General features: G+C 40.6%; 1 protein-coding gene across 3 annotated transcripts; it reads right to left on the bottom strand.

Annotated features, from left to right (window-relative positions):
• Positions 1-3,783: 3,783 nt before the first annotated feature.
• fxyd5 (FXYD domain containing ion transport regulator 5) lies at positions 3,784-10,629 on the bottom strand. 3 transcript variants are annotated; one of them, XM_003454356.5, is made up of 10 exons: positions 10,426-10,619; positions 8,983-9,028; positions 7,609-7,728; positions 7,391-7,522; positions 7,261-7,308; positions 6,590-6,634; positions 6,114-6,149; positions 5,955-6,029; positions 5,812-5,857; positions 3,784-4,235 (listed from the first exon to the last, which is right to left on the bottom strand). In XM_003454356.5, the coding sequence occupies exons 1-10, from the start codon at positions 10,480-10,482 to the stop codon at positions 4,211-4,213; spliced, it is 630 nt and encodes a 209-aa protein (XP_003454404.1). In that variant the 5' UTR covers positions 10,483-10,619; the 3' UTR covers positions 3,784-4,210. The 3 variants fall into 3 exon arrangements, with proteins under 3 accessions (XP_003454404.1, XP_005472548.1, XP_013132479.1); XM_005472491.4 differs by lacking the exon at positions 10,426-10,619 and adding an exon at positions 9,382-9,503; XM_013277025.3 differs by lacking the exon at positions 7,261-7,308 and having other exon boundaries at positions 10,426-10,629.
• Positions 10,630-11,708: the final 1,079 nt, after the last annotated feature.

Raw genomic sequence — 11,708 nt, 5'->3', positions numbered from 1 at the left:
GTAACAGCTTTTCTGGCTCCGTTGCCAATTTGTCCCATTTAATCCAAGTCGTCAGCTTGAAAACTAGAGAAAAAACAAAATTGTAAGCTGCATCCACCCATTTGAGCCTGTCTGGACTTGCACAGCAATTAGTAATACAGTCTGAGTCCTACGCCACCACCAGTGAACACACCCCACCTTACCTTCTTAGCAATCAAACAATAGACTTAAGGCTTAAACAATAGACTGGGTCTATATGACCAAATGGGACAGGACTTAACCTGTTCAAAAGCTTACCTCATGAGCTGAGGTCTGAGTAGACACCTCTAGTCAGGAATAACGCAATAGGGTAAACATGAGACTGACTCAATGACAACAGTTGGCCAACGGCAATCAGACAGCAGAACAGCCTAAACCAGTTAAACTGAGAGACTCTCTGTTGTTGTTGTTGTTGTTGTTTGGGTGTTTTTTTTTGTTTTTTTGTTTTTTTTTTTTGGTCCGCTGTTGGAGAAAATTTTGCAGTGTAATCAATTTCTTTTGTCCTGGAGGTGTCATGTAACGTGATGTGCAGGTTGGGTCAGAGGGGTCATGGAGGTCAAATCAGGCTTCAAAGATCTTTAAAGCAGCAGGTGAACAGCCGTCGCAGAGCAGCTCCCCAAGTCGATGTGCAAGGGTTAAATTCCTCTGCAGGATTACTGGCTGCCTCCTGGGGCTGCAGTCAGCTCTGGCAGTGTTTGGTGCTGACTGATCGCTCTGTTGAAAAGAGGCTTAATCACACAGCAACCTCTGGCTTGTTGGATCAACAGTGCCTTGCCAGGTTTATAAGTCCCACCTGGGGATGAGCTGTGTTCTGAGGTGATGCAGTCACTGTGCACCTGTCAAAGCCCTGTAGCACGAGGCAGACATGCCGTTTCCTGAACTCCGCCACACAGAGACGCTTCTTGTGCATCTCCAGACGTTTTCTAAAAATACCTTTAAAGGTGAAATTTTGCTTTTAACCTGCTTCACCTCATCCCCCTCCTGTGGTCTCTTCTCTCTCTCTTCCTCTCTCTCTCCTCAGGATCTACTCTGTGCCAGTAGAACAGGACCACAAAGAGCCCGTCTAGTTCCTGGTTACAGCTACAAGCCCTATAACACACAGGCAAGAGAGGTCGATGCATCAGGAAATGCTATCTCCTACTCTTTGACTCAGGACAGCTAGACTTCTTGGAACAACAGCCTGCTTCTGAATGTTCAGTTCATTCCTCACTCCCACATAACCTCCTATACATGTGTAGCATATGCAGTTTTTTCTTTTTGTGGTTTTTTTTTTTAAAAAATTTTTTGTATACTTTTGTGTTTGTCCCAGTCATTTGTTCTGTATACACATAATTTAGCCTGGGACTTTTGGAACACAGTCAAACCTTCTAATTGGATTCTATTTGAGGAATCCAAATCAAAGCCAGTGAATGTGGCTTGAAGCTCCTTTTGTTGAAAGGGATAATTTAGCACAGCCAGAACTCCCTGATTTTTTTTTTTTTTTTTCCCCTTTAATTCCTGAGACAAGAAATTATTCCCTATGCAGTGTAACTCTGAGAGACCCGTCTATGTGAAATGGTCGTTGAGTGAGACAAACCACACTAATCCAGCCTAAGCCGGCCTCGCGTTCATTCCTATTCACTTGTGTGACATTTTCTCTTCCTGGCCCATTAGGAATGACAGGAGGCAACAAAATAGGAAGATAAAAACCCGTTCACTGTCTTCTTAACTTCCAGTTACAACAGGAGAAGGGAAAAAACCCCTGAAACAAGTGGAAACGGCTAGTGCTAAAACCTTCCTGCACTGCCACAAATTAATCAACTACCATGAATGATGATGTTTTCCAATCCCCTCTTCTTGAAAGGCTTTCACTTTAGATTGTAAATAGCTCTCTGAATGCTGTGGAGTTAGATTAATGCCTCCCACACTGGTTACAGAGAACCTCGTTATGAGGGAGGGAAGGATAAAATCTCAAGAATTAAATAAAGTAGGATGATTGGAGAAAATGCCAACAATGCCTTTGTTTCATTCATACAGAACACACAGTTTTCTCTGGTTTTATTCAAATCAGCCCGATCGTGCTGTGTACAGGAACGCTTTCTATCCAAGAATCTAAGGCGCCGGCTTTCCTGGTTGTTTGTCGGCAAAAGGGAATCTGTTTTCCTTGTCAGCTTTCTGTCTGTGCCATCAGAAGGAGCACTGATAATGGAATTAATAACACTGGGAACGACTATATGGAGTTAAATAGTGGATTTGCCGAAGCAGCGTCTCACTTTTCTCATCCATTAAATCTTGCAATATGTCTTGCCGCTGGGGAGCGGGCCTGGCTGCCATCCAGCCAGACCCGAGAGCAAAAAAAAAACTATGCAATCAGGTCCTTATCAACGATGTGCACTCCCTATTGGTGTGTGCTGAAGTACTTTCGTAAAGAACAAAAAAAAACCTGACGCTTCCCACTCGATGTAACCCAGATGTGATTATTGTTTGTGTTTTTACCGCGCCCTGTGCTATAGTTATGTCTCAAAAGTGTAGCATTCCCCTGTAAGCCTTCAATATCTGTCAGCATTTCAAAAGCAGGACAATTTGAGAAAAAAAAATTGCAGCACGAAACATTTCACTCTTCTTTGTCTGTCAGTCTGTCCCTTCATATTTACTGATTCTCACTTTGTCGGACAAACATAGCACATTTCCAAAACCGATATAGATGTAGCAATGTAGAAAGCAATCGGGCTGATGCGGAAACCCAAAGAGTTATTCAGCACCAGCACGCTGTGCGCCTTTAACCAAATTCTCCTCAGGCTTTACGAGACTGAGCAGCTAACTGTTGTGACACTATTTGTGTAAAGCAAATGTTGCTGTGGAGCTTTATTTTATTTTTTTTCCTCCTATCTCAGTGATGTAAATGGAAAGGGTTATGCTAATATCGTTTTTTGACTACTGATATATTTATCTTTGTAGGCTAAAAGCATTGCGAAACTGTGCACTTAATCTTGCTTTCTGATAAACAGTATAATCCATGTATTTACAAATGTACACAGCTATGCACTTGCTCTCTATAGAAATACCAAAAAAAATCTTATGTTTGGAGAAAGATTTTAATGATTCTGGGTGGGGCATTGTCCCACTGATAGTGGGAGTTAGTTATTGGCAATAACTTCTTTTGTAAAATGTATATTTTTTTTATTTAGTTTCATATAAAACTACATTAAGTTTTAAGAAGTTACTTATGTTTTTATGCACTTTTCTCTTAAGATAAATTTGTGTTTGTGTCAACAACAATCACACCTGATTCTCAGTATGTAATTAAGTAATTATTCACAAAGTATGTACATGCCTGATATCTCACAGGAGAACTGTAGGTGACAGTATATTGTGAATTGGATCTGTTTGCACAGCTGCAGTCACCTTGATATTCTTCTGATGGTGATTACAACATACTACTGTATATTGTGTATCTATGCTGAGCTCCGGATTGTGTTTGTTTTTTAATAAATGTGTTATGAAATCTGCATGCCTTCTCCCAGTTTCTTGTTTGCATAATTTTGATGCCATATGGATACAGAGATAATGTGCCAATGGATGATGTTTAATCTAGGGCTTTACTCGCTTACAAGCATAGAGCCACTAAGAGGCTTAGACACTCTTACTAAACATCCTTTTTCGTTGAGATTCAAAGTGTAAAGAGAGTGTGGGAGCTATGATGAAGTGAGCTAACTTTTATTTTTATATCCTCACATAACAGCGAAAAGGGCTGTGCGAGATTGTCAAATATGAGATGATGCGGGGTTATTCCTCATAACCTTTAATAATAAATCCGAGCTGTGAGACACTGCCCGTGGCTATGGCATTAGTTACAAGATGCAAAGGTCATTAGAAACAAGCCTGCTTCATGGCTGAAGGTTTGATTAAAATGGGATTCATCTATTCATTATTGTCCCGGATAAATAATCACTTGACTTTTTAAAGGAATTTTTTGCCAACTATAGAAATAGTTGACTATGATGAACCGGATGATGGTTCCACTTTTATAACTTGTCAGCATGAGTCATGATTTCCATGTTTATTTATTGTTTTTCTATGACAGTTACTAAGCAGTGTGTCAGTCCACATTCACGCGCACACACAGACTGTCAGGTGTTTTTCTATTGATGGATTCCTGGTTGTTTTCTTGCAGCTGTTTTCTTTGGTTACTGAATTCACTCGTGCTCTCTCCTTATCCTTGGGCTACCCGGTATGACCTGGACAAAAAAGGAAAAAAAAGGCATTACTCTTAAAGAATCAAACATTATTTCAGCAATCAATGATATTCATCAAACCTAAATATGAGGGAAAAAACAAGATCTGTTGCAGTTCTGCCCTACAAACAGCTTAATCATAATCCCTTTGATCTATTAATCATCAAAGAGATTTCAGTCAGCATTCTGTTGAGCTATTATGTCTGAAGTGACTCATTGCTATATATCATCAAGTAGCCTCTGATATTAACTACTTAAATCATCCAACTGCAGTTTCCCAACAGCACAAGGAGATTCTGCTCCTCATGCACAATGGGCCGATATAGAGTCAAGTGAAAAAGAGAGTGCATTTTCTCTCACTTCCAAGGGTTTGGCTCAGGGAAAAAAAGAAAAATAAAGTACACATTTAATGCTTCCAAAAGAATCAAGATGCTAAATACCAACCAGGGGCTGCTAATCAAGTATACTTGATTAACTGATCAGCCAGTATTAGAACTTCTATAAAAACAGAAGTTTTGGAAGTTTGCTGGAGAATTCAGGTATGAGTTAACACAATGCCAAGGAGGAAAGACATCAGCACTGATCTCAGAGAAGCAATTGTTGCTACCCATCAATCTGGGAAAGCCATTTCCAAACAATTTGTCCATCACTCTGTGGCGATAAAGATTATTCACAAGTGGAAAACATTCAGGACAGCTGCCAATCTTCTCAGGAGTGGACGTCCCAGCAAATTCACCCCAAGGTCAGACCGTGCAGTGCTTACAGAAACGGCAAAAAACCCGAAAGCTACACCTCAAACAATACAGGCCTCTGTTAGCATGCTAAATGTTACAGTACCATTAGAAAAAACTAAACAAATATGGCCTGTTTGAGAAAACCTCTTCTAGCATAGCTTAAATTTGTAAAGCTGCATTTGAACAAACCACAAGACTTTTGGAACAACATCCTTTAGACATAGAAGACTAAATAAATCGAGACGTAATGCACAACATCATGTTCGGTGAAAACTAAACACAGCATATAAACACAAACATCCCATACCAATTGTCAAACACGGTGGTGGAGGGGTGATGATTCGGGCTTGTTCTGCAGACAAAGGACCTGGGAATTTCCTTTGTCTGCAGAACTGACTCAGTGACTGAGTCTACTATGAACTCCCTTGTATACCAAAATAATCTAGACTTCTGTGAGGTCATCTGTCTGATAACTAACACCGCTGAAACTGGGCCATGCAACAGGACAATGATCCCAAACACAGCACCGGATTTACGACAGCATGGCTGAAAAAGAAAAGCGTCAAAGTCAAGCAGCAAACAAGTACTTCAAGTTATTGCTGCTAAAGGTGGTTATACCAGCTATTGAATTCACACACTGCTTCTGCAGGTTGTATTTAAATTATTTTACAACCTGGCAAGGACCAGATTATTATTTTTATTATTATGTCCGAAAATGAAAAACTTTAGAGTTTAGAGGGTATACTTTCTTTTTTCCACATCTGCGTATAGCCAGACATTTTTTATGTTGAACTGTATATGAATTTTGTACTGATAAAACAAAAGTTACAAATCTAATTACTTACTTTGTTGACCTCTTGCGACATTTGGGCAGCCGATTGAACTTTCCACCTACAGTCCAGACATAAGCAAAAGAGTAAGGAAGCTGGAAGACTATTACAAGAAATTACAAAGCACAAAAATAGCTTTCAGATTTTCAGATACTTACAGGTAATGACCAATATGCCAAAGATGAACAGCACTGCTGCAATGACCAGTCCAGCACAACTCAGGGACTTATAATCTAAGTATATGAAAAACAAATCAAATAACCACAGAAAACGAGTAACGACACACAATCAAAGACAATCAAAGAGAAGCTCCTTACCATAGGTGAAGTCTTGGTCCCACTCTGACTTCCACTCTATATGGAGTAAAAGAAGAAGAAAAAAAGTATTGACTTAAGGTTGACTGTTGAACAGAGGAAATATCTACAGGAACAAAAAAAGAGGCTCAGTAGGGAACAACTGTCAGAGATGGCATGACAGATCTACTGGCTCTGCTGACATGCTGTTGATGGTGTATCAAAAACCTATCTATGGTAAGCCGGCACAGCATGAGGACACAAATATCTTATCTCTTCTTGCATAAGGTACAATCAAGCATTAATCTGTTAGCAAGAGAGGAAGTGAGGTGCTCTGTTCTATCACTACGCTGTGGGTTTGTTTGGAAGACGGGGAATTGTGATACTGTCACAGTCTGCCATGAGATAACAATAGAACCACGATGCCTGTGGCATTTAGGGTAACTAAGGAATAGGGGAAATTTTCCCATTACTCCAGACAACTTTAGTGTTCCTTTTACCGATGGCTTTCTTGGGTGCAGAAGGGCTGGTTTTCACTGCAGATGCTGGGGAAAAAAAGGGAAAAAATTACTACAGTGGACTTTTTAAGTCAATTTTTCTGGCAAATTTTCCTCTCTACTGAATATATTATAATTTTACAAGTTCAAACTTTTTTATTTTTGGGACATATTGACTCCATAGCGTACAGTTACCTCTCATCAAACTCCAGATTCAGTCTTATGTTTAACTAATTAAAGTTCTAAATGTTTCAGTGGAGTGAGTCTGAAAGGAAATTTATGCTTTTCAGAATGTAGCATTTTCTCTACCTCTAGTGCTCTCTCTCGCTCTATTTTTGTCGGTGTCTGGTGATGATACAGTTTGCTAGTGTGGTCTACTAGCTAAACTTAATGGCTCTACTGACTCTTGATGTTTGAACATACATAGGTTAGGCGAGGCAGAGGGTAAAGCCATACCTCTGAGCCTGGTTCTGCCGGAGGTTTCTTCCTGTTAAAAGGGAGTTTTTCCTTCCCATTGTCGCCAAAGTGCTTGCTCATAGGGGGTCATATGATTGTTGGGTTTTTCTCTGTATTTATTATTGTGCTATCTACTGTACAATATAAAGCGCCTTGAGGCGACTGTTGTTGTGATTTGGCGCTATATAAATAAAATTGAACTGAATTGAATTGAATACCTGAAGCTGATGTGAGCTTTGGTTGACTTGTTGCTTTTGCACTTGAAGCTAAAGAGGATGAATACATACGATGAGAAAAATAGCATGCAGAAGAGAAATAATGGGGTTAGACACACACAAGACAAACTACCTGCTAAAGTCTCTATTCGTGATGTGGTGACACTGAGGGAGATGTTTGCTTGCTGGTTTGTGGGTTTTTCAGGTGTAGTTTCCGAGGAGGTGTTAATATCTCGAGTTACTCTCCTTTCCACTGCATCTATTTCTACACACAGAAAGAAACTGAATTAGATCGATCTATCTATCTATCTATCTATCTATCGATCGATAGATTGATAGATACATACATACCAGGGTTTATTGTAGATGTCAATTCGTCCTTTGCAGGTGTGGGTGTAGGTGTGGGTGTAGTTGCAGGTGCAGTTGCAGGTGCAGGTGCAGTTGCATTTGCAGGAGTCTCGGCCCTTGACACTGTGGGAGAAAAAAGGTCACATTTGAAAAACTAAAGAAAAGTAGAAGTAAACCTTCCATTGAAGGTTCCTATACTGTCCACTTTACGTCAAGAACAAAGCACAGTGTTGTTAATGCCCGTGATTTTCTCAATGTGGCCAGACTTCAGAATGTGTCTGGCCATGCACAGTAGCGAGGCCTGCAGATGCACTGAGTATGTCACAGTAATAGTCTTGTGAGTGGGCCTGTGAGGCAACCTCTGAGTACAACAGAGCTGGATTGTTGTGCAAGACCACAGGACAGAGAGGCTGTTGTCTGTTTACTCACTCAGCACCTTCCAAATAGTGCCGAAGCTCCACAAAACCTTTACTTTCTTGGGCCAGTGCTGCCAGCACTACTCAAATGAAGCCATACAAGAGAAAATATACTAAGAAAGAAATGATTAACAGCTCACTCTACAATTTATCATTTGATGTGTCTGTTATGTGCTGTTCATATATTCTTGTGGTCATAGAAGTATCTCAACTATCAACAGGTCGTGATAAGCATGTGGCTCGTAAACCAAAGATGTTACCACACTTCTAGCCCCATTATGGGGTAGAATTGCAGTTGTTTTTAAAATTTTACCAATCCTTTTAAAATTTGTCACCTTCATGAATGGGACATGTTAACAAGCTAATCCCCAAACTAATCTTTAAACAGATAAAAAATAAGACAAGGAAAATGGTTTTGTTGTGTTAATGCAACACCCCCCATAAGCTTCACATGCTTTGCTTCACTGCTTACTGCTTTACTTTAAGGGGAACCCTAAAAAATAATGAGGCAGGCATAGTTCTTTATTACCACCACTGAACAGAACAAGCTGTACTAAAGGTTAGAAACCACACAGTATTTTTTAGCTTCATTCCATCACAGTTTTGTGGTTCAATGAGGGCATCATATTGTTGCATTGGCAACCATGTCATGATTGTAGGTGCAAGCGTTTAGCAGACATTAAAAGTCCTTATAATTGACTGATTTCTTTTAGTGATTTCCTTTGGCATTTTTTTTCTTTGGCAAGTTCCCCTAACTGGTTCTTGGTCCCATGTGACACTGCATTCAAAAAATCCTGCAAATACAGCGATGTGCATCCTAACATAGGCTTACTGCACAGATATCCTGCTAAAGCTAAGCAAGGTGATTAGGTTGTAATAAAATCTACAGTTTCTTTCAACCCCCAAAAAGTTCACACTTGACTTCACAGTGAGCCAAGTCTTCAGATTTTCTGGCACTCACCTCTTAACATCATAAACAGGAAAATGCTCAAGTAAACCAGGTTCATCTGAAAGAAATGAAAACAAAACATATTTTCAGGAGATGCTGTGAAACAGTGATGCAGAGAATGCAGCTCTCAACTACAGTCTGAACAAACTGTTGAGCAGTTTTCACACATTCAGTGGTTACAGGATTGAAATGACCTCTATGAGCTACTGTAGAAAGTAACTGAGAGTGCCTCAGATGACTCAGGTGGCTCTTTTGAAAACGGCTGGCGACACGTTGACTACATCCTCTGGTGCATGTGTTACAGAATATTCAAACAGATCCATACCGCATGCAGACAAATGGCTGCTCATTAGCACTGAGAAAAACGCTACTGATTTGTACTGTGTCTCTGCAGTCATGTAATGATCTTACAGTTGTTTGCCCTGGGAATGAAAGGCTCTGGGTAGACGATTGAGGCAATACAGTATTCACTCTCCAACATATTGTGCACCGCTCAGTTACGAGTCAGGAAGCTGTAATCAGTCAGGTTCGTGCCACATGGCAGCTTCCTCTTCCTCCTATAGCACGCGGCAACATCACCCACACGCCTCATTCAGCATAGCAGAAAACAAATTCTTACTTTGAATGTCAGACTTTATAAGACACTTTTTTTTGTCAAATGTGAGTGATCGAGGCCACATATTATAGATGCAGTCCTCCCACGTATGTCTGTGCTAAACTTTGTGGCTGTATAGATCTAACTTCATCATATTTTGTTAGCTGTCACCAATTAAAAAATGGCATTGGAGCATATGTCAAAACGACTCTTTTCATGATAATAGAAATCCTTGTACCGGCGAGCCGCAATCTCCACATCAGTGGAAAACGTGGGCTATTTCTTCCGCCCCCTCAATATTTTGCCCACGGCTTAAACAAAAAAGAAAAAAAAGCACTACCGGAAAACAGAAGTAGGAAATAAAAGTGTATTGTGATGTATAATTTCATAGCAACACCTGCCAACGATGAGCAACAGAAGCAGGCAGGGAGACTAAAGGAAGTCTGTGCCAGGGACTTAGCTTGAATCCACTCCCAGTGAAAAAAGAAAAAAAAAATTAATCATGATCTTTGACCTATCCGGTGGCAGCTCATCCTCCGGGCTGGGAACAGTGTGACAGGTGAGCATTTGTGGCCGTCATGAGCTCTGACAGCTCAGATTAGCAGGTCATGCCAATCTTCATTTCACTCCAGAGCATATGTCAAGATGAGGCCTGTATCCCCTGGGCTGTACAGACGTCTTTCCCTTCCCCTAGCCTGACCCGCCTGCCTGTTTGTCACATCTTGCACTCTCACTCACTCTCCGTCTGTCTGTTCATCCATTTGTCTGTCATCCTCCATCAATCTCTTTTCACTTGGGTTAGACCAAAACACCCTTCAGCCCTAGGATATTCAGTCTTTCATCCAGGCTATTATGCTTACCTTTGTATCCATCCTGCAAGGTGCCCGAATCCAGAGATGTATCCGCAGCCTCATCATCCACAGTGCTCTCCTCTGTGTGTCACTTGTGTGCAAGCCTAGTGGAGAAACGACTAACCAACCACACCCATGTGATCACCCACTACTTCCTCACCCATTTGTCTGAATTCAGTTTCAGAGTTTCAGTCTCTCTCTCTCTCTCTCTCTTTGTCTCTCACCCACTCTTCCTCTGTGTTCTTTGGCTTCCAGTTTTCAGTTTGTACTTCTGCTTCATCAAAGCACCGTATGCCTTCTCTTCCTACTGTATCTATCCGGGTTAGTTAACCGTCTTGCTTCACATTTATTTCCTGTTTTCTCTCCATCTCTCATCTGACGCTGGCTTGCAAAAAAACCCCAAACGTGACCTTGTATTAAGGGATTGCAGGCATGTTTACATTCACTTAAAAATGCATTGCATGCTGTATTAATTATCAGTCCCTGAATGCACTGAGATTGCAACAAAATATGGCCCAGTGGCCAGCAATGTGTATTATTCACTTTGAATTTCAACCCTTCCGACAACATATAGAAAAGCTGTCCTGTGTACAGTTTTATATTTTCTATGTTTTGTAAGAGTTATTTATACGTAGTAGTTTAAAGACTTACTACCTCACTGATTATAATCAACGTTCATACTCATCCAGCCCCAGAACATATCACTACAGAAAGCCGCCTCCTTCGTATTTATCATAATGTACTGAAGGTTTAAGGAATTGGAATTGCCAAAGTCTTGAATTACTGCTTTTTGTCCTTCGTGTTTTATTGCTTCAAGGCTGAAGAAATGGAGGTTGTGATTGTGACCTAAGAGCTTTACCAAACTGAGAAGCACAAACCTACACTGTTACAGCAGACAAAGCCTGCAATTCAAGGAGACTTGCAGAGGAGAGTCTTTGTGCAGAGTGCTGGTGATGCTTTTTGAACAGCTTTTCACATTTTAATGTGAAATGGTTTTTTTTTTTGTTAAGAAGTGTTAATATTTACACTAATCAACCACTGACAGGTGAATCATTACAGTGCTCTTGAAACTGATGTAAGCAAGGAAAAAATGGGCCAACTTGATGGCTAGATGACTGAGTCAGAGCTCCTTCAAAACTGGGGTGCTCCCAGGATGCAGCAGTTAGGTTCACTGATGATGGATTAAAGGCTGGTGGATCAGAAGAGCCTAATTGCAGAAAACCTGAATGCTATTTAAGAATACAAAACATAGAGCTGGGCAGAGATAATGTGAAATGCTCAAGAATGTTCAA

Source organism: Oreochromis niloticus, linkage group LG11 (assembly GCF_001858045.2).
Source record: "Oreochromis niloticus isolate F11D_XX linkage group LG11, O_niloticus_UMD_NMBU, whole genome shotgun sequence".
In the NCBI taxonomy this organism is placed as follows: domain Eukaryota; kingdom Metazoa; phylum Chordata; class Actinopteri; order Cichliformes; family Cichlidae; genus Oreochromis; species Oreochromis niloticus.
Note: the sequence above shows the minus strand (reverse complement) of the source record. Positions and strands in the feature narration are given on the sequence as shown.